General features: G+C 38.0%; 1 protein-coding gene across 9 annotated transcripts; it reads left to right on the top strand.

The window, feature by feature from the left end:
- Positions 1–6: 6 nt before the first annotated feature.
- On the top strand, positions 7–23,755 carry LOC131643116 (uncharacterized). Of its 9 annotated transcripts, none has more exons than XM_058913271.1 (5): positions 7–9,406; positions 21,696–21,749; positions 21,844–21,931; positions 22,571–22,760; positions 22,930–23,755. In XM_058913271.1, the coding sequence occupies exon 1, from the start codon at positions 42–44 to the stop codon at positions 3,468–3,470; it is 3,429 nt and encodes a 1,142-aa protein (XP_058769254.1). In that variant the 5' UTR covers positions 7–41; the 3' UTR covers positions 3,471–9,406; positions 21,696–21,749; positions 21,844–21,931; positions 22,571–22,760; positions 22,930–23,755. The 9 variants fall into 9 exon arrangements, with proteins under 9 accessions (XP_058769254.1, XP_058769255.1, XP_058769253.1 ...); XM_058913272.1 differs by having other exon boundaries at positions 7–21,931; positions 22,930–23,076; positions 23,164–23,237; positions 23,440–23,755; XM_058913270.1 differs by having other exon boundaries at positions 21,696–21,931.
- Positions 23,756–23,962: the final 207 nt, after the last annotated feature.

Raw genomic sequence — 23,962 nt, 5'->3', positions numbered from 1 at the left:
GCAGATTAATCATAAAATACCCCGTTGAAACGTGCGACCGTATGACTTCTCCAAGCTTTGAGTTTCCTGTATTCGAGGCAGAGGAAGAAGAAGACGAAGAAATATCAAAGGAAATTTCACGGTTACTTCAACAAAAGGAAGAGGCCATTCAGCCATACAATGAGCCTCTAGAGATCATTAACCTTGGTTCCGATGGAAACAGAAAAGAGGTTAAGATTGGAGCTTCGCTCAGTTCAGAGATCAGAGAGAGTTTGATACAGCTGCTCAGAGAATTCTCAGATGTCTTCGCTTGGTCTTATCAAGATATGCCAGGGTTGGATACCAGTATAGTGGAGCATCACTTGCCGTTAAAAGCAGAATGCCCTCCGGTCAAGCAAAAATTAAGAAGAACTCATCCGGAGATGGCCATGAAAATCAAAGAGGAAGTTCAAAAGCAGATTAACGCAGGTTTCCTCGTCACTTCAGAATACCCTCAGTGGTTAGCTAACATTGTTCCCGTTCCTAAGAAAGACGGAAAGGTCCGCATGTGCGTCGACTACAGAGATTTGAACAAAGCTAGCCCTAAGGATGATTTTCCTTTACCACATATTGATATGTTGGTAGACAGTACAGCAAAATCCAAAGTTTTCTCGTTCATGGACGGATTTTCAGGATACAACCAAATCAAAATGGCACCTGAAGACATGGAAAAAACAGCTTTCATCACCCCCTGGGGCACGTTCTGCTATCGCGTTATGCCTTTTGGACTAAAAAACGCAGGGGCAACTTATCAAAGGGCCATGACTACGCTTTTCCACGACATGATGCATAAGGAAGTGGAAGTCTATGTGGACGACATGATTGCCAAATCAGAAAATGAAGAAGATCACATACAGAATCTGACAAAGTTATTTCAACGCTTACGGAAGTTTCAGCTTCGCCTGAACCCCAACAAGTGTACCTTTGGTGTCTACTCAGGAAAACTCCTTGGTTTCATTGTCAGCAAACGAGGAATTGAAGTAGATCCAGACAAAGTCAAGGCAATTCAAGAAATGCCTTCGCCCAGAACCGAGAAACAAGTTAGAGGATTTCTTGGACGTCTGAATTACATCTCGAGATTCATATATCTCATGACTGCAACTTGCGCTCCTATTTTCAAACTTCTACGGAAAAATCAAAGTTGCGTCTGGACAGACGATTGTCAGAAAGCGTTCGACAGCATTAAGGAATATCTGCTCGAGCCACCCATCTTGTCTCCTCCAGTGGAAGGAAGACCTTTGATAATGTACTTAACCGTCTTAGAAGACTCCATGGGTTGTGTCCTTGGACAGCAAGACGAGACAAAAAGAAAAGAGCATGCCATTTACTACCTGAGCAAGAAATTCACTGACTGTGAATCCCGCTACTCCATGCTCGAGAAGACGTGTTGTGCTTTGGCCTGGGCTGCCAAACGTCTCCGCCAGTACATGATTCGACATACTACTTGTTTGATCTCTCATATGGATCCTATCAAGTATATCTTTGAGAAGCCTGCCTTAACCGGGAGAATTGCCCGTTGGCAGATGTTGTTATCAGAATATGACATTGAGTATCACGCACAGAAAGCCGTGAAAGGAAGCATTCTAGCTGAGCACCTGGCTCACCACCCACTCAATGGTCATGAATCAACCAGTTTCGACTTTCCGGACGAGGACGTCATGTACCTCAAGATGAAAGATTACGACGAGCCACTACCAGACGAAGGACCTGAGATAGGATCCCAGTGGGGCTTAATCTTTGACGGAGCTGTCAATGCTTATGGACGAGGAATTGGGGCAATCATTGTTACACCTCAGGGTACCCATATTCCATTTACAGCCAGATTAACTTTCAAATGCACAAACAATGAGGCCGAATATGAAGCTTGCATCATGGGTCTCGAAGAAGCCATGGATCTAAGAATCAAACACTTGGATGTATATGGGGATTCTGCTTTGGTCATCAATCAAATCAAAGGAGAATGGGAAACACGCCAACCAGGGCTAATTCCTTACAAAGACTACGCGAGAAGATTATTACCATTCTTCGACAGGGTAGATTTTCATCACATTCCTCGTGAAGAAAACAATTTGGCTGATGCATTAGCCACACTCTCTTCCATGATTAGGATAAATCATTGGAATGACATTCCTCGGATCGATGTTATGCGCCTGGATAGGCCCGCTCATGTGTTCACAGTAGAAGCAACCATCGACGACAAATCGTGGTACTACGACATCAAGAACTTTCTTCAAAAGCAAGAGTACCCTCTTGGGGCATCAAAGAAAGATAGAAAGACTTTGAGAAAGTTAGCTTGTAGATTCTTCCTGAATGAAGATGTTTTGTACAAGAGAAACTTCGACATGGTTCTGCTCAGATGCGTTGACAGAAAGGAAGCAGAAATACTCATGAGAGAAATACATGAAGGTTCCTTCGGTACTCACACCAATGGACATACCATGACAAGGAAAATACTGAGAGCAGGATATTATTGGCTGACAATGGAGTCAGATTGTTACCAGTACGCAAAGAGGTGTCACAAATGCCAGATCTACGCCGATAGAATTTATGTGCCACCATCTCTGCTCAACATACTCTCTTCCCCTTGGCCTTTCTCCATGTGGGGAATCGACATGATTGGGATGATCGAACCAAAAGCGTCCAACGGACATCGTTTCATCTTGGTAGCCATAGACTATTTCACCAAATGGGTTGAAGCAGCTTCATATGCAAACGTTACAAGACAAGTTGTCGTCAGGTTTATCAAGAATCACATCATATGTCGCTACGGCATTCCTAGCAAGATAATCACTGATAATGGGTCAAATTTGAATAACAAAATGATGAAGGAGCTTTGTGAAGAATTCAAGATCGAACATCACAACTCATCTCCTTACAGACCAAAGATGAATGGAGCTGTAGAAGCAGCTAACAAAAACATCAAGAAAATCATTCAGAAGATGGTCATTACTTACAAAGATTGGCATGAAATGCTCCCGTATGCTCTTCATGGTTACCGTACATCAGTACGTACTTCGACTGGAGCAACTCCTTTCTCCCTTGTATATGGCATGGAGGCAGTCCTACCTATAGAGGTTGAGATTCCATCAATGAGAGTTTTGATGGAGGCAAAATTAACAGAAGCCGAGTGGTGTCAAAGCAGATTCGATGAATTGAACTTAATCGAAGAAAAGCGCATGACAGCTTTATGCCACGGACAGCTATATCAACAAAGAATGAAGAAAGCTTTCGACAAAAAGGTTCGACCTCGCACAATCAAAGAAGGCGACCTTGTACTCAAAAAGATTCAATCTTTTCTCACAGATTCGAGAGGGAAATGGACTCCCAATTATGACGGCCCCTACGTGGTCAAGAGAGCTTTCTCAGGAGGAGCCTTAATACTCACGACTATGGATGGAGAAGAATTCACCCGTCCTGTGAACGTCGACGCAGTCAAGAAATACTTCGCCTAAATAATTAAAAGAACAGCTCGCTAAGTTGAAAACTCGCAAAGAGCGACTTAGGCAAAAAAGAGCGTCTCGGTGAATCGAAAACCCGAAAGGGCGATTCAGGCAAAAATTAGAGACATAAAAAAATAATAATAAATAATCAATCCCGGTAAACTTAAAACCCGAAAGGGGTAGTTTACGCAAAAGTTAGGGATATATGGCAAGTAACTGTGTTCAGGACAAACTTGATCATTCAAAATCCATAGCGGAGTATTCATCATCAGTAGGTCATCTTCTACGAAGCACGAATACAGCGCAACTCGGAGTGGAAGGGAAAGATAACGGTCGTCACGTTTCATCGTAGCCCTTTTCCCGAAAATTACCAATTTCCAACTTTGTAAATACTCCATGGAATCAAGCATTTGGCTGATTACCATTCCATATATAATAATTTGAGCCTTGTGCTTTTCCTTTGCAATCTAGTCTTATTCAGTTTCTTGAAATGCATTTTAAATTTAAACAGTCAATTTCTTGAAACAAATGTTTTCATAAAATAGAAATGAATTTACTTGCAAAAAATAAGGGTGAAATTTCTTTCTAAGGTTTGCAAACAGTAGGAAGAATGCGAACAGTTGCTCCAAGAACGGTTGAGACTCCGGGAACCAAGATTTCCCCATGAGATCGCTTTGCGAACATCTCCCTATGACGGATCTTTACTTCAATTCATATTTTTTACTTCGGACAGCGGACAACTGATAGCCAGATATTCCAAACAGAGTTCGAACTACAAGAAGAGGACATCTTCTGATCAACAAGAATTCAAGTCGTATCCTTAGGATTTTAGATCCGCGACAATTCTATTCACATTCACTTTACATTTTATAATTGTCATAATATTCATGCATACATTACATTACAACTGCATAGTCGAATTAGGCTTTTAATCATGAGAATGCCCGAGTCACGGGGGCATGAACTCGAGTTTCCCCTGCAAATCCTGGAGAAACTTTTTCCTTCAAAACAACGATCCATGTAGAGAGGTTTCCCCAAGCAAGTCAATAAATGGTGGTCTCCCTCAAAGAGATAGTTTGTTCACTTTTGGAATCCCTCAACTGAGAATCTCCTGCAGAACAACGCTCGACAATCTTCTTCAGATAAGATAGTCTGCTTCACATTTTGGAATTCCCTACAGGTTTGGTATTTCCCCAGCAGGGTCAAGAGGTGCCACTTATTGTCGAAAAGAAAATAATTCAGAATCTCCCAGCAGATCGACAAATGATTCCCCAACAGAATCAGTGAATGGTAGTCTTCATCCAGAAGATAGTTCATGATCCCCAGCGGAGTCAACAAATGGTAGTCTTTCCCCAAGGAAAGACAGTTTGTCTGTTAAATACTCAAGAGATCGACAAATGGTAGTTTCTTCAAACAGTTTGTCTGTTTCAGGGATGTTTAGTTCCCCACAGAGTCAATAAATGGTAGTTTTTCCCTTAAGAAAACAGTTTGTTGATTCCCCAGGCACCAATCGACGAATGGCAGTTTTCACCCCGAAAACAGTTCGTCTGCCTTCAAAACAAAGTCATTAGCCCCTCAAAAAGCATGGGCCCATATGACAATCTTTCAAAGATGCCAGGTCAAAAGGGAAGATGGAAAAGTTTCTTTATTACCGTCAAATGGTATCTCATCTCCAAGTGCTGATGAGAAGTTTGATGAGGAAACAAACCCTTGAAGTTTCTTTATTACCGTCAAATGGTATCTCATCTCCAAGTGCTGATGAGAAGTTTGATGAGGAAACAAACCCTTGAAGTTTCTTTATTACCGTCAAATGGTATCTCATCTCCAAGTGCTGATGAGAAGTTTGATGAGGAAACAAACCCTTGAAGTTTCTTTATTACCGTCAAATGGTATCTCATCTCCAAGTGCTGATGAGAAGTTTGATGAGGAAACAAACCCTCGAAGTTTCTTTATTACCATCAAATGGTATCTCATCTCCAAGTGCTGATGAGAAGTTTGATGAGGAAACAACCTTTGAAGTTTCTTTATTTACCGTCAAATGGTATCTTACCCCCAAGTGCTGGTAAGAAGTTTGACGAGGAAACAAACCTTTGGAAATTTTCTCTTTATCTGAGATATTGTCCAAACGCAACTAAAACCAGTTTCGAGATTTGGACATCCGAAACGAGGAGAGGTTGTTTACCTTTCTCTAACTATCAACACTTAGTTAAAGAAGATGGATTGCGCATCCTACATTGCCATCCATTTACCAGAATCCACATCAAGTATTTCTGCAGGAGTTTGTCTCCTCATCCCCCGCCAAGTGCGACAACGGGATCAAATCATGCAAAGATTTTATCAATTACAACATCTCAGGAGCGCCCAAAATTCGGGCATTCTTTGATATTTAAGTCTCTTTTACGCAGGAGAGATCGAGATCTCAATCTCTCTCCCTTCAGATAAAAGAAACTTAAATAGGGGCATCTGTCATACCCTAATTTTTGACCCCCCTGAGATGACATATCTTCAGGATTTTTTATCAGGTCAAGACAAGTACCCAGAGCAGTCATTTCTCCATCTGATACCTAATCGAGGATGCTCAAAGACAAGAAAGCTCAGGCAAAGGATCAATCAATACAAAGACTAGTCTCTAATACAATCATGGGGCTCAAAAACTTCACTTCTCTCATCTATGATTGATTAGACATCCAGTCATATGAGTACAGGTTTACTCAGGTCACCAGACTGGGGTTTTGAGCCTATCAAGGACTGAAATCAGGGATCACATTTGGGAAACCCTAAAAAGCCCCAGGGAACCATTCAAAGACATCAATCATCTTCAAATAACTCTTATGACAAGATCCACTGGACATTACACCTCAATTCAAAGTCTACAGTCATTATTTTCACATGGTCGACAAATTAGGGTTTTGACCTAATTCACCAAGATGGTTGACTTTTAATCAGGGCATGAATCCAAAACTCAAGACATGATTCAAGGATCTCTACTACCTCCATATAATCCATTTATATCATCCATTTGGGGAGAAGATCTTATTTTTACACAAAAGCCCAAAAATTCACTTTGTCAGGAAAAAGTCAACTGTGAAGGATCATCATTGACTTTTAAGGTTTTTGGTCAAAAAATGACTTTCAAAGATCAATATCATCAATATATGGATGTCAAAGTCATTTGGCCAAAGAAATTCAAAGAAATTCATCAAGGAGCGAAAAGTCGGGAATTAGGGTTTTTGAAGGCATGGTGAGAACTCAAAATTTCACCTACACAACTCAAAAAACTTCCAACATGAAAGTTGTAGATCTTGCAAAATAAAACAACATCTTACAAAGGAACTTTTTTCAAAAGATCAACCATTTATGAAGTTTTGGAAATTTTGAAGTTTAGGTCATAAACACTTAGAAATTTTTCTAAGTGTTTTAACCTAGTTTTCATCCAACTTTGGGCTCATTTTTCACAAATTTCCCAAATGATTCTGAAGAAGACATAAACTAATGAATTGAATTAGATGTTTAGGGCTTTCCAAATTGTGTTCAACCTTCTCCAAATTCAATTTGAGCTAGGAGTTATGCTTGTTCAAAGATGGCCTCATGAAGTAAAATTATAGGTCATGTGCAAATTGGACTTTGCAAATTTTGTGCAAATAACCTCTCTTATGGATGCTACACGACCCATAACACATCTGAAACCATGCCATACATCCATTTTCATCATTGCATAAGGATTAGAGAAGATTCCAAAAACAAAGGCATGTGATTATGTAATGATTGCATTTTTGAATTTATGACAAATTGGTGATTCATCAAAGGAATCTTCTCCCAACCAATTGGAGCTCATTTCTGCAGCAATTTGGTCCCCTAAGATCAAGCAAAACCGATGGCTAGGGAGTGGTATCAAAGAGCTCATCATTGCACTTGGGATATTCTTTGAATTTCTTCATGGCTAAGAAACCAAACTCACTACACTAAGCAAGCTTACCATGCTCAATTGCTCTGAATCAATTGCCTATAAATAGAGGCCTCTTTCTCATTCAGAAAACACACCAAAGCAACCATATTACTTGCTTTCTCTTTCTCTTCTCTTGTTCATTGTTTTTCAAAGTTCTTTGGCAAGAAGAATCGATTTCTTCAAACCAGAGCTTATCTTTGGGAAGTGAGCATTCTAACATCTCAAGGGAGGTCATTTGAGGTGATCCAAGCACCTGGATCACTTCTGTAAGTGGAGGAACACCATTGTTGCTCTCACTTTGGAGCATTTGCAGTTGGAGGTCCATGGAGTGATTCAGGAGGTTTCAAGCCAAGCCAATCATCCAGACACACTCCTTAGGTCATAGTGAAGCTAACCAGATGGCTGCAGCTCATCTGTAACTCCAAATTCAACAACCTCCATGTTCACTTGAAGCTGAAATCGAGGGAGGTCCATAGAACAATTCAGAAGGATTCAGGCTACAATAAGCATCCAGTTAGCATCATTGAGTCTCAGGGAAGCTATTGAGATCATTCATTCAAGCTCAGTTGCTCTCAATCATCCTCACGACCTTCAGTTTCAGAGGTAAGTTTCTGAACTCCCTCTCTTTAATTTAAGTACTCTTTGTGAAATAGCTCGATTCTATCTTGTTCAGCATCATCAGAGGATTGAAAACCCTCTATCATCATCCATTTATCTTTCAGTATAGTCATTTAATTTAATTTTGAAATTTTAGGGTTCTTCACGATTTCTGGTAAATTAGTTAGATGTAGTTAATGATAGTTCATGTTAGTTACATATTTAGAATCGTGAGTGAATTTAGAGCAAGTTTCACGTTTACATCATTGCAAATGGTTGAGAAACGAGTGAGTTCAGAAATTCAAAATCATGGAGCTTGAGGTTGAAGACGAAGATGGTGGTGGCGCGCAAAATTTGAATTCTCAGGGGAGAGTTTATTTTATTTTGAATGGTATGCGTGTTATTAACGACTGAACAACTTGCCCTAGTGGCCACACATGCGCTCTTAGTCTCCTCATGCCACAAGTCTGGGGTTCGAATCCCCCTCGCCCCAGACTTTTTGTTCTTTTTATTTTTTTCATGGTTTTATTACTTGTTTGAAAATATAATGAATTGAATGCAAGTTACTAACACTGAGCGCGCGCTGGCCCAGTGGTTTGGTTTTGGGTATGTGACCTAAAGGGCGTGAGTTCAACCCCTCTAGGTGACAAAATCATATTTTTTATCACTTTTCACACTAAATTTCTTCACAACTTCACACAATTATTTAACCTATCAAATTAAATCATTTTCACTTCATTTTTCACACACTTGTTATTTAATATACCTATTTTATGTATAATCAAAAAAATCATAAAAATATTATTTAATTCATATATTTTTATTAGGTATAAAATAGTATGTTTTAAGTGTTTTATTAAATACTTTAAATATATGTTTCCATTTTGTTTTAACCTAATTATTTGTGTGAATAATTTTATGTTAAAACCCTAATTGTTTAGGTCTTAATTAAGTAAAAATCTTTATTTTTACTTTAATTAAGTTGACTTTTGTCAATTCTCAAAACTGTTTTCAATCTCTGATTAAATCAAATGATTAAGGTTTTCAAACAACAAAACCTCATATCATTCCAAATCATTTTCAAATTTCTGTCATCACCAGTACTGTAAAGTACTGGGCCTCTAATAGAGTGTAAGTCCCAAAAACCTTCTCTTCTTAGCTTGTTTTCAAAACTGTATTTTCAAAATCTTCTTTCTGTTTTCAAAACATTCTTCTGGTATTTGAAGGGCATTATTCCCGGTGAAACTCTTCAGATACCTATGTGACCTTTGTCCATCTTCACTTCTTCTGTTTTCAAAAACCATTAACTGTTTATCATATATATATTCAACTGTTATCAACAAAACAACAAAAATTACTGTTGAGGCTCTGTACATACTTCTCCAAAGGCCTCCACTCCATCCAGGTTAGGCTTTACAAGCTTTCAATTTACAGTCTTTATTTAAATTACTGTCAAATATAAACTGTGCATATATTAGTTTAGAACTACGTTTGAGTATAAACCTTAGGACAGTTAAACTATATATATATTATAGGAATATGACCTAGGATTGAGAATGTCTTCCCGGTGAAGGCTCTTTCCTAATTAGAGATCTGTAGTTCAAACCCCCAAGATGAATTATTCCTGGTGAAACATCTTGGCAAAAACCTTAGAATCCAAAAAATATAGGACACATCCACCCAAAGAGGAATTATTCCCGGTGAAACCTCTTACCCATTTGCTTAGAGCCAAAATAAGTTCAAAACTACATAAGCTTTCTCTTGTGCTATAACAAGGACCCTCGACTAGCCTCCTCTTGGGCTTTGTACAAGGACCCACAGGCTTCTTAAAAGCATTTCCAGCTTCCTCTTGAGCTTGTATACAAGGACCCATCAGGTTTCTTATAAACATAGGAACAGGTCTTTAGTCACCTTTTAGCCTACCCTGGTGAGTTTCTTCCAATTTAAACCAGACTTTAATCAAGCTAAGTTTATCTCAATTTTGCATTGAGTACACTTTTTGGAATGAGAGACATGGACAGTCTCTGTCACCCTTATCTTCATCAATCTTCCTTAGCAGAGTCTAGGATCCATGTTTGGTCATCCTCAGCATTGAGTCAGCCTTCATCTTGGGCTTTAAACAAGAAGTCTCACTAGATAATCTTTCTGCCATTCATTTTAATAAAAACCCCTGGAAAGGGTTAGCCTCCAACATCTGTCTAAAAAAGTCAAAACCCCTGGAAAGGGTTAGCCTCCAACATCTGTCTAAAAAAGTCAAAACCCCTGGAAAGGGTTAGCCTCCAACATCTGTCTAAAATGTCAAAATCCCTGGAAAGGGTTAGCTTCCACACATTCCTTCATTTTAATAAAAACCCCTGGAAAGGGTTAGCCTCCAAAGTCAATTAATAAAAAATGTCAAAAAAATAAAGATTCATTTCTCTTAGGAGATAATTTCCCCAAAAGAGACAAAACCCCTGGAAAGGGTTAGCCTCCAAAGTCAATTAATAAAAATGTCAAAAAATAAAGATTCATTTCTCTTAGGAGATAATTTCCCCAAAAGAGTCAAAACCCCTGGAAAGGGTCAGCCTCCAAAAAATATGATAAAGTCAGTCTTTTAACAGACAAATTCACCAGCTGAGTCAAAATCCCTGGAAAGGGTTAGCTTCCAAAGAAAAACAGTCTTTCAATAAATAAAACTTCCTCAGTAGAGTCAAAACCAACAAAAACAGTTAGCCTCAACCTTGGGCTTCATACAAGGCACCCAAACAATAAAACTCCCCTGTCAAGAGTCAGCCTCAACCTTGGGCATTGTACAAGGCAGATAATAGAGTCTCCCCAGTAAGTCCTTCATCACTCAGTAGCCACAACCTTGGGCTTTGTACAAGGCAGATAAACCATATCTTTCATGTGTCAAAGATTCCTAACACTTAGGATCTTTCCCCATATAGTCATCCATACTTAATTCATTTAAGAGTCCGCCACAACCTTGGGCTTTGTACAAGGCAGAAAATAATGTTTTCCCCTAGCTAGAGTTAGCCACAACCTTGGGCTTTGTACAAGGCACATAAAATAGAGTCATTTAATTATCCTCAACAGTTAGCCACAACCTTGGGCTTTGTACAAGGCACACAAATAGAGTCTCCTTAAGTAGAGTCAGCCTCAATTCTGGGCTTTGTACAGAACACAAAAATACCCTGTAATTAATCCCCAGTGGAGTCATCTCCCAGAGTCAATAATATTAATTAATCAATCAAAAAGCCTCAAGCTTGGGCCTCATACAAGCCAGCTAAAGTCAAATCTTTTATACAGTAGATAGACATAGCTTATCTCCATAGAGAGATATTTTTACTACTCTACCACATTCAAACAAACATTTCATTTCAATTTTAATCAAGTCTCCCATTTAGGATTTTGAAAGGCATGAGCTGGCAGTAAAACCCAGACATGTGGTAACTTTCCCTAATTTGGATGAGCATCTTTCTTTCATTTAAGAGGCATTTGACTGGTATACTTGCACATACACAAGTAAGGTCCCCCTCTTGAATGAAATGAATTCAGTTATTCTGTCACTCCTTTAAATGTTTGTGGTAGAATAGTACAAATACCTCTCTGTAGAGATAATTTCATGTCTCTTTACTGTAAACAGAGATTTAATTCCAAGCTTCAACCTTGAGCTTCAAGCAAGGCACCAAAAATAATTAATTTCCCTAGTTAGTTCCCCGAACTACATTAAGCTCTGACTTCCACTAGGGATATGTAGGCATGAGGTTCACAAGGAATCTCAGCGAGCTAATAAAATACCAAAAATAGTCAGTTTGTTTGTCTGTCTGTCTTTTTTAATCAATTCAATTCCTTCTCCTAATACAAAGGAGAAACTTTCCCAATCATAGCAATAAACACAAACACAATGACACAGAGAAGGTTCCTGTAGAGTACTACAGATATGTAGGGTGTTTAAACACTTCCCTATGTATAACCGACCTCCCGGACTCCAGAATTTCTAGTCTAGGTGTAAATCCCCACACTTAGCAAACTCCTAGGGTTTAGTTGAGATCTTTTTTTCCCTTTCCTACTCGTAGGACAAATAAGAAAGTTCGTGTGATATCGTAGGAAGAACTGAAACAAAATTCATCCCACCACGGGCGCATTCTCCTTCCAAATTTCGCGTGAAGGGTTTAGCGTGCCGTCCTCCCAAGTGAAACGGGGAGGTAAAAGAAAACGACACCACAGAGATACTTTGGGATGTTGGTGAACCTATGGAACCACCTTGAGCCATTGATTCAATGATTTTCCATTGAATTAATCAAACCCTAGTTCAGAGCTTTTGTATAGGAGAGTGTGTTTTGGAGCTTTGTCTTCTGATTTGGTTTTATGTATGAAAAATAGCATGGGCAAATTTTGGGGTATGACAGCTGCCCCTGTTCAATTATCTTAAACCTGAAGATGTAGAGTGGTCTGCGCGCCAGTCGGTATCTGAAGGTGGAAGATGATTGAACATAAGAATACCAAGAAATTTGCCCTATTTGAAGTAGGGACTTTTGTCGGAGATGAGCTTGTGGATGCCATCTGGTAGTTGAATTTTGAGAAGATGTTGTTTGCGCGTTGATCGTGTCATTACCGTTCGTAGTAAATGAATTAGATCCTTGGGAATTGATCGTGTCAGCATCGTTCGTGATACTTGAATTAGATCTTGGAAAGATGATCGTGTCTACACCATTTGTGATGATAGAATTAGATCTGAAGAGATAATCGTGTCTTCATCGTTCGTGATGATAGAATTAGATTCTCTTGTCGTGTCAGCACCGTTCGTAGTGACTGAATTAGACTGGGAAGGCCAGTGATCGTGTCCACACCGTTCGTGATGATAGAATTAGACCTCTGATCGCTTGATCGTGTCAGTACCGTTCGTGGTAACCGAATTAGATCTTCGAGCATTGACCGTGTCAGTACCGTTCGTAGTAGCTGAATTAGATCTTGAAAATGATCGTGTCATTACCGTTCGTGGTAGATGAATTAGATCCTTGGAGCATTGACCGTGTCAGTACCGTTCGTGGTAGCTGAATTAGATCTTGAAAATGATCGTGTCATTACCGTTCGTGGTAGATGAATTAGACCTTGGAGCATTGACCGTGTCAGTACCGTTCGTGGTAGCTGAATTAGATCTTGAAAATGATCGTGTCATTACCGTTCGTGGTAGATGAATTAGACCTTGGAAAGTTGGAGTTTTCGTTCGTTTGTCTGTACCTGTATTCTGAAAAAGGGTAAGTTTAATCTTTATGCAATGTCATGATGCATGGGTTATGTAATGAATCCCTCAAAATAAATGAGAGCTTTTGCATGTTATGTACAAGTTCATTATGAGGTAATGTATGCAATGTATGAATATGTTTATGACATATGATATGTGAATATGATTTATGTAGATATTTATGTCCTTGTAATTGTACTGTCTGATCTTGTCTTGAAGATGCTTAGCTGGGAATTTATGATTTCTGCTTGGGGATGATCAGTAACTTGATATACCCTGACTGGGGAGAAAGATATTAGTAAGCCATGTTGGAAAAGAACCAAGTGTCGGAGAACATGCAGCGTTGAAGGTGTAAACTCTGTTGGGGAGCCATGTCTCTGTAGGGACCGGAGTATTTGAAGATATCTTCTTGGTGATTACTCTGTGGGGATATGATCTTGCACAATCAGCTTTGTAGGGGGACATGGGTGTCTTGGATATTGCCCCCAGTATTATAGCAATTACCATTCCTGGATTTGTATTGATCAGGACACCCCCAATAAATACTGATCGAAGTGTCAAACTGGACTTGCATAGGTTTGCCCCTGCTAGTAGGAGCTTGGAAAGATTCGCCTCGCGAGGACTTTATGAGATGTGCACTCTGGGCGTCATGCCCCTCGTAATCATAGGCCCATGACAATGCCCCATGTTGATTGGAAATAGATTCAGATTTACTTGGATGCATGCCCCTGATTATTTTTGGCATCCTTGAGAGATTCTCGGAATCTTGACTTGATTGCCCCAGATTGATCGGGAAATAGTTTGAAATCCGTTTGGGATGTATGCCTTTGACTTGTTGGCATTTGAGAGATTCTTCGAATCTTGACTTGATTGCCCCTGATTGATTGAGCGAACGTACCATTCCCCTTGTATACGTAGGAGATGTTGCTTCTCGGAGTAATCTTGTCTATCGGGATGACTTCCAGTCATTAGTTATACCCTGTGCAAGTTCTTTCTGATGCTAACATTTGAAATTATGTAGCAGAATATGTTTAATAATGAATTCATGAGATGCAATGCATACGTCTGTCTTGAGTTTTTGAAAAAGCATTAAGACAAGAGATGTAAAAGTGTGATGTTCGTAAAAAAACATGATATTTGTAACAACGTGATGTTTGTAAAAACAGGATATCAACTTAACATTTGTAGTAAACCTTAAGGAGTCGGGATACCTTTGTGGTGACAGTATGCTTTCGAACTAACCATGCTTCAGTTAGGACTTTCGAGGGTTGTAACGTGGCTTGGTTCGCGGTTTAAGAAACAAAGGATAATGGCTCAAAGTTTATTTGTACCCACCCCTCTTCGTGATGATCTTCAGTCCTAAGCTCAGTTAATTCAACTTATGCATTCAGGTTCCAAGAGACTTTGGATTTGTACCTTTGATAATGATGATGGTTCACAAGCAAAGAGAACTTTTGAGATGGCAGTCACTTCTTCCTTTTGGTAGTCATAACATCGTGTTGTTCAGGAATTTATTGACTTCTTTTTTCATCTTTTTGATATCCCTAACTTTTGCCTGAACTGTCTATTTTGAACTTACAGTCAGCGGGATGCCTTGATTTTTTTTTTTGCCTAAGTCATCTTTTGATTTTTGATTTAGCAGGCTTTTCTTTGTATATATGTTTTTTCATTTTTTTCTTTTTGAAAGATATTGACTGCCTTGTTTAATGATTGATGAAACCTCTTTGGGCTCTTGATTGACATCTCCAACACTTCTTTGATGTGTGCGGATGAACGCTTGTGGTTGAAACCTTTGTTGAAAGGTGTACTGAATGATTCTCTCAAAATAGAATGCACAGTCAAATTAACTGGGAACTACCCTGCCCCAGGTTATGATCAAGAGTTTTAATTAGTACAAGAAATAAACTTCTACTTCTTAGGCTCAAAGGGGTTAACGAGGGATTAACATCCTTATATCTCCACTGTTTAGGAATTGAAACAATGCCTGTACATCGTCAGCATAGTCTGTTCAAAAGCACACTATATGAGGTTGCGGTATCGTTCTCGTCATCCTCCCTTAAAAGGCTTATAGCTTAGCAGGAGTTGAGTATCACAAAACATATGCAGAGTAACGACATAATTTAAAAAGAGTGATAGCGAAATAATTTATTCAAGACAAACATATGCAATGCACTGATGATGATTATTAAAACAAATAATGTCTATCATGATTCGAATGTTTGAACAAACAGAATAGAATTTGCGCATGAAAGTAAATCTAGTGATTAAAAGTTCATCCATTTAGACATTAATCAGTCTTGTCGTGACTAGGCATAGGAGCGGTGATCACCACAGGAGTTCTCGGATGGTTGAATTCAATTTCTCCAGCATCGATCATGTCTTGAATCTTGTTTTTCAATGACCAACAGCTATTTGTATCATGACCAGGACTATCAGAGTGATATGCACACCTCACATTAGGATTATAGCTACGAGCAGAAGTACTAGGATTCTTAGGGGGGTCCTTTAAAGTGATCAATTCCGACTTCAGTAGGTGTTGTAATGCTTGAGCCAATGACATATTGATCTTTGTGAATTGGCACTTAGGTACATCTGGCTTGCGTCGTTGTTGTGGAACTGGTGTAGAGATCAAAATTGTCCCCACAGATTGGTTTTGTTCATTGCGACCTTTCCGGTTGTGCTCAGCATTAGTCAGGTGAGGTTCGGGTCATACATTTAGACCATATGTGATAGAGGAAGTCAGAGCAAATAGACCATATATATTGAGGGACATCAGAACTAGTCGTACATTTAGACCTTGTCTGTTGAAGGATGTCAGAACGAGTTACTCATTAAACCATATCTGCAGAGGAATGTCAGAACGAGTCGTACATTGGACCATATCTGAGGAGGAATATCAGAATGATCCATACATTAGACCATATCTGAAGAGGATTAGCAGAACGAGTCGTACATTAGACCATATCTGTTGAGGAATAGCAGAACGAGTCGTACATTAGACCATATCTGTTGGAATGTCAGAACGAGTCATACATTGGACCATATCTGAGGAAGGATATCAGAACGAGTTTATTCATTAAACCATATCTGAAGGAGAATACCAGAACGAGTCATACATTAAACCATATCTGCAGAGGAATGTCAGAACGAGTTTATTCATTAAACCATATCTGAAGGAGAATACCAGAACGAGTCATACATTAAACCATATCTGCAGAGGAATGTCAGAACGAGTTTATTCATTAAACCATATCTGAAGGAGAATACCAGAACGAGTCATACATTAAACCATATCTGATGAATAATGCCAGAACGAGTCATACATTTAGACCATATCTGACTGGAAATACCGGAACGGGTCGTACATTAGACCATATCTGATAGATAATGCTTGCTTGTTAGAGTCGATGAGTTTTTTGACGAAGTTTTGGAATGTAGAAGGGCTTGTCAGAATGAATCTCCAGCTCGATTATATCTGAGAGGAATGATTGTCGAGGCGGAACCTGAAAACAAAGTTAGAAATATGCAATGTCATGAATGCAAATGAAATGTTTTCAAGGATCTTTAAGGAATTTAGATAGCAACATTGGAAAGTGATTTGGTCGCATCTTTGTCTGAAGAAATCTGAACTTTGTCTTTGAACGTCTTTCTTTGAGAATCAAGCTCACCATATCGAGTGGGTCATTGCCTCTGATTCGAGATACTTCTGAATTTGAAAGTATATGGCTAGAGGAAAATAAATCCTCTTGCCCCTTGATAGGTAATGTGTCTCTGAATTGGAAGGTATGCGGCCAGAGGAAAATAAATCCTCTTGCCCCTTGATTTGAAATTCGGTCCTTGATAAGAGTACCTAAAATTGTGCGCCCTAAATCTCTAAGATCCTTGAAAGGGTTAGTTAAATCGTGTTATGCTTATGATGTCATGAATGTTATGCGGATGCAATTCATTAGGCATAGTGTGAGATAGTAAGGGCAAGCACGTCCTTTTAACAAAACCTGCAAAGAACGAAGGTTAGTAGCAAACACAAACAAACCACACAAGTCACACAATTTTGGCTTAAGGCTTGCATGGAGTCTGATCAGGTGTCCTTCCCAAGGGTATTTCTATGGATAAGGATATTTCAGCAACGGGTTCTACCAAGTGACTCAGAATTGTCAGCCCCTCTAAAGCACCCTCGAACATGATACATACATACCATGCAATGATACTTTGAGAAAGAACCTATCTGAGTTGTAGTATCGGGTAGCGACTATGCTCTTAACATACATCAAGAGTAGTCCCCCCACTACGTTCCTAAAAGTCAGGATGGGTTAAAGGTTACTAACGGTCCTTGAGCTCCGACTCACCCACAGGTATCCACACGAACCTCCCTCATACAAGAGAAGCATGTAAACACCTATAGAGGCCTAACTCAAGCGTGAACTCTCATATTGACCAATCCCAAGCATACACAAGGGAGGTCGCCATGACTATGCCACTTCCTATCTTAGATGTACTTGAATCCGGGTGTAGGATTCGTCCTTCAGTTAATTCCCAAAACAGCCCTGAAAATTAAAGCAAGCAAAGCAAACAAAAGAATACAATTAAGTGATCCTAAGCTTTTAAGGTAACCCCTCTTTTTATCGAGAATCCCCAGCAGAGTCGCCAGTTCTGTAACTCGGTGAACTGACTTTTTATAATCGAAAATGTCGCGGTTAAGCAAGAGTCGCCACCGACTTTTATTTTATCCAAACAAATTCGGAAAGGCAAAAAGAAACAGAAAAAAACCTTTTTAAAGAAATCTAAGTTCGGGGGGTAATTTATGCAAAGGGAAGGTGTAAGGCACCCTTTGCATCCATGGTTTTCCATGGGCTCTTAATTGCTTTGCTTGCTCGTTTTCAGAAAAAGTAGATGAAAAAGATAGGGACTTTAGCTTGTGAATAAGCGTTGCCCTTTTGAAAAATTATGAGAAAGAATATAATAAAAAGGTTTGAGCATTGCAAGGCAATTAGGGGCAATTACCTTAAACTCAGATGATAGGTCTCTTTTTGCCTTTCAGAATGAAAGGGTCTATCCTTGCCATAAGAGGGCAGGAAGCCTTTCGTTTGGAGGTTGAAGGGTCATCGAAGCATCCTTTGCCATAAGACTGTCCCATGCCATAGAAGGGCAGGTAGTCTGAGGTAAGGATCAGAATAAGCCATTTTCGTAGGCAGCCAGAAGATACCTCAGCCTTTTTCCGTAGGCAACATCCGAGGGTCGAGGTCATTTGTGTATCGAAGGCAGCATCATTAGGGTCGTGACCTTTTTATCGAGGCAACATGGCTGAGGTATCCTCGAATTCGAGGGACGTGGCTTATTCTGCAAAAACACAAAGGCAACAGGCAACAAGGCAACAGGCAACAAGGCAACAGGCAACAAGGCAACAGAGAGGGTTACCCAAAAAGCGTGCGTGTGTGCATCAATCACGTGATTCAATTCAAAATATATTATCTTGTAATTAATTATTCTAGTCAGTTTAAGGTTGCCACTCCCTATTTTACTAACCACGCAGTATATAAAGCAATAAAGGGAAGGGGGAAGATGAAACCAGCGGAGGAGAGGGGAATTGTAACCAGCGGATCCCTTAATAGGGTTTGGCATAAGTAATAATAAAATAAAAAGAAGAAAAGATTTAGGGTTACCGATGACGTAGCTTTGGCATTTGACAAACCCTGAAAGAAAGAAAAAAAATGGCAAACAAAAGAGAGTGAGTGCATTATCGGTTCGGGGACAATTAGGGTTAACTTTAATAAAATAAAAGATAAATAAATTAATAATGAATAATAAATAATACTTAGCTTCGATTTGGATTTGATCTGATATGGTTAGAGTCGGAGGAAACCCCGGAGGTAACCCTGAAAAGACAAGGCAGAAAGAGAGGGTGAATGCAAGGCAAACCCTAATATCAAAATAATTTAGATGTAATTTAAATTAAATGAAATTAAATTACTTAACTTTGGGTTTTCTGAAGGCGCGTGATCGGAATTAATCATATTGCTAACCCTGAAAAGGCATAGAAAAGAAATAACTCAGTGTATGGAATGATCATCGTGAATCCTAATTAGGGTATAAATTTAAATAATAAAACACAAACGATTTAATTAATTATTGGTCTCGCGACCTAATTAATTAAATCAGGATCAGAAAATTAAATCGAGAGTAAAAACAATTTTTATGAATTTTTATGAATTAAATAGAATATTTTGAATTATGAAAGAAATTATTTAATTAAAACAAACAAATAGAATACTAGTTATTATAAATAAACAAATCATATCATGTAAAGAAAATGTTTAATATAATATTAATGAAATAATAGTAATTATCTTATTATTATAAAAAAAGATTTTTATATATAAGGAAAAAAAGAAATTAAAAAAACAAATGAAAAAAACAAAGTATATGTATATTTATGAGTAAAACGGACTGATTAATTAAAATAAAAAATTAAAAAAAATCTTAGCTTTTAATCACGTGTGGCGAGGCTGCAATAGATCATGGTGTGCCCTAGCCTCCTGAACGTTGGATGAAGAGATGATGGAATCTGATGGCTGATTGGCAGGGAGCGCTTCGTACTCGCGAGCTTGCGTCACACCGGATCCTCCTATCCTCCATTATGGGACGCGCGCGCAAATTATTTGAATCTGGCCAATGTTTGTTTGCCACGCCATCGTCTTCCTCGTGGAAGAAACTGAAACACGCTTTTTACAGCGCATTTTACCAGAACGCTATAAAAGCTCAAAGCTATTACACCTGCAAAATTGAAAGAGGCCCAAAAACACAACAAAAATTTGGCGCGACTATGCTATTAAGATCGTCCAGTGTTCCTGAGTATGATTATGGCCATGGTTTCACCTAATTTTGACTCAATTGGAAAACCCTAAATTGAAACCTCAAACCCTAATAATGGTAGATTCACCATACAATCACGTAAACACAATTAAACCTCCAGAACCACGCATAGCATCATGAGAAACATAAATATGGAATTTAAATGCATGTATGATACATAAAAAGTCGTAATCGAAGGAAAGGAAAATTGAGCAAACCGTGAGCAATCGCGAGCGATTCTATGTGCTTGGAGATCTGGTTATGATCCAGATAGCTTCAGAGATCTTTAGGGAACATGGTAGAATCAATGGAACACCACGAATTGGCCTCTAATTCAGAATTCAACTTTGAGATTTCTTCTACTTTTGGACTCGGTTTTTGGTTCTCTTAAGGCTGCAACACGTGAAACCCTGCATCTGAATTTGTTTTTCTACTTATAGAGGTGCTATCAGGTCAATAAAACTGAGGGAAATCTTGATAAATCTTTGATTGCCATTTAAGAAAATTTGATTGAAAATTCTTTGGAAAATATGTTTCTAATTTGATCCAAACTCAATCTTTCCTTCACATATTTATTTTGCACGAAAATATATGTATAATGAAGCATCATTGTGATTAGATTTGATTCTAATCAAATTTTCTTTTCAATCTTTTGATTTTCTTTAATTTTATTGAATTTTAAATGAATAAAAAATTCTATAAAATTAATTTAAATCAAGTAAATTCGTGGATAATGATTTATGGGCCCCTAATATCATAAGGACCAAGTTTGGAAGAAAAAGAATAGGCCCATTAGCAAGAAATCCAAAATTCCTTCACACTTTCCCTTCTAAAATAGCCTAACTTTGACAAGGTGTATCTCTCTCAATTTTTGAGGTATGGGGGTGTTCTAGGACATTTTGGAAACCTTAGAGAGTCCTTTATCCAATGCCTTTGGTCTCATATCAAAATCATTTTCCATTTTTATTTTATGACCTTTTGAAAAACATGCCTTTTTGTTGACTTTTGAAAAGGACCTATAATGTATGAAACCATATCTCTTAAACCATTGACCTATGGGCTTTGATTCTTGGACCATTGGATAGAGGAATGAATTCCCTTCAAAATGAGCTTTGGTGGGAATTTTTCTGACGAAGTATGAATATTCGGTGAATTTTCAAAGTTTGGTTGACTTTTTCAGTTCATGCCCAAAATAGTAACCTTTGACTTTTGACTTTTCTGATCTTTCCTTGCATCATCATGATCAACCCTTGATCAAATGATGATTTTAGGATTACGAGGATGTTGTTGACCAAATATCTTGTATATTGACTTGAAATGACTGTTTTGCCCTTGAGAGTCGACTGTTGACCTAATCAGGATTTGAGGGACTAAATTTGCTCTGTTTGACTTGAAACTTTATATGGAGATACTTTGGGATGTTGGTGAACCTATGGAACCACCTTGAGCCATTGATTCAATGATTTTCCATTGAATTAATCAAACCCTAGTTCAGAGCTTTTGTATAGGAGAGTGTGTTTTGGAGCTTTGTCTTCTGATTTGGTTTTATGTATGAAAAATAGCATGGGCAAATTTTGGGGTATGACAAATCCGCATAATAACACAATGTTTTTGGCAGATATACAATGAACAAATCACATATTTGTTGGATCCAAGTCAAAGGAACCTTCAGGTAGTAGAACCTAACCATTACAGGTTTTATTTATTGTTTATCATGTTTCACTGCTTTATACTGAAACTAATTTGTTATCCTTTATCGAGATTAGAGAAGATGTCAAATCAAGTGTGTATGTTGAGAATTTTACAGAGAATCCAGTGTCTACGATGGAGGATGTTACTCAGCTTTTATTGAAGGTGTGATTCATCACATTTCTTCGCAGGCATTGTATTAATACAAATATTATCACTATATAACTTAGAGCAATTTTTCGAACTTGTCTTAGCATGCTATTCTGTAGCATACAAGTTTTCGTACTCTAAAACTCAAGTAAATAAGTGGATATGCTTATTGATTGCCAAAAAAATTGTATGGTTTTGTGTTACGCGGACCCACTTGTATGAATCCAAATGATTTTTCAAAATTTCTAATGGATTTTCTATTAGTTGCCCAAGAGTGAGGTGCTTCATAATGATAGTTTGCTTAGTATTATACACATTGAACTAAAGCTGTGAGTTTTAGTTGGTACATAGGTTCATCGATGTGATCAATATCGTAAGAACACTGTTGTTGGCATCCTTCAAGCAGACTATGTGGTCAATATCGTAAGAACACTGTTGTTGGCTCGATGGTTATGTGTTTTTTTGTAGAAAATTATTTTTCGTTTTGTGTTTTCCAATATCGCGATGATTATTTTTCGGATTGATTATGAGTTCAAAGATATGCAGCATCTTTAAATAAAATTGATTTTGGTTTTCTAATATAGAGGCTTTATTACTTTGTTACTTTGTGCCTTCTATTTTGATCAATTTCATATTAATTTTACTTTGCCTCAGTATGGAGAAGAAGGTCAACTTAGTGCAGCATAAATGCATCATCTTATTAAAGTTTATGGAATTGTTACAATTGCATACTGTGGTGAAGCGTGCCACTACGAAGGAACAAGCAACTGATATCTTGATCGGCAGCCGCGTTCATCCACACAAAGACGAGTTCAGGAGTACCAATAAAAGTATCATTTAATAAGTAAGTTCAACCGTGTATATACATGTGACTGAGCCATGAATTTTTTTCGATTGACTGTGCTAATGTAGTTGCGTATTTCTTATCATGAATTTTTCGTTTCTCTGCTATTCTGTTTGTATTTTAATGTGACTTATTTCATGAAATACATGCACTAATTCTGTTTCTTCAGACCTTTGGTTTCTTCTTGCTGGGTAGAGTTCAAGTACATGCTTTGAATGTGACTGGATTGGTTATCAATAGAGCTGGTGGTGGATGAAAATATTGACAAAAGTAGAACCCAAGTATTATTTCAAGCAACTTCTCCCACTCATTAAAAGTAAGTTATTATAGAAGTTATGTGATTAGTTATGCTAACATTTTGTCGCTTTAATCGTTGAATTATGCATGTAAAAAAAATGAATAGAATGAAGAAGTTGGTAGTACAACAACTATGATGACAAGAAAGAATTCATATGGTGAAACAACGCCAATCCTATGGTAAGTAATTAAGAAAACTATGATAGTTAAGAAACTAGCAAAGCATGATCAACTGAATGATCACCGTGTTACAAAAGTTATGTTTCCAAGCATATGCTTATTCATTCAGCTTTCACACTACTTTAGTCCCACAACTTCATACGTGTTATGATACACCGTTAATTTCCACATGTCGTAACAGTAATAAATTAGTGCTGTGTAGATAAAATTAGACAGTTGGGGGTCAAGGTATTTAGTTAACAAATTATCAAAGCATGGGCTACAGAGGTGAAGAAATTCTGTTAATGATCAAATTATCAAACCTCGGAAATCTGCTAATGAACTGTGAATGCTAGCTGTTGTGGTTATAGCCCAAGTTCATGTAAAGTGTAAATCCCAATAGCATCCTACCTTTTTCTAATTTCTGCATTGTTATTGTCGTTATTTTATTCTTGCAGAGTATGTGTATGTTGAATCAAAGAAAGTTGTGAAATTGATGAAAGTATGCTCTTATAAAAATTTTGAACGGTATTGTTTGATGTTTAGATTTGTGATTTAGGGACCATTTTTCAAGGTTGAGGTTGTTTTGTTATTGTTTAGTGTTGTTCATGTAACTTTGAGATTAGAATAAAAAAGGAAACATAACGTGTTCATCTATTTTTTTATATATTGCTGTGATGTGTTAAAATTGATTAACTATGCTAATGTATGAAATTAATTGTTTGAGAAAATGTTAGAAAATGTTA

This window comes from Vicia villosa, unplaced genomic scaffold (genome assembly GCF_029867415.1).
Source record: "Vicia villosa cultivar HV-30 ecotype Madison, WI unplaced genomic scaffold, Vvil1.0 scaffold7, whole genome shotgun sequence".
NCBI lineage: Eukaryota > Viridiplantae > Streptophyta > Magnoliopsida > Fabales > Fabaceae > Vicia > Vicia villosa.
This window is presented reverse-complemented; position numbering and strand designations above follow the sequence as displayed.

Excerpts from the sequence above, each read along its gene's own strand:
- LOC131643116 (XM_058913273.1), top strand. The coding sequence starts at position 42 with ATGACTTCTCCAAGCTTTGAGTTTCCTGTATTCGAGGCAGAGGAAGAA.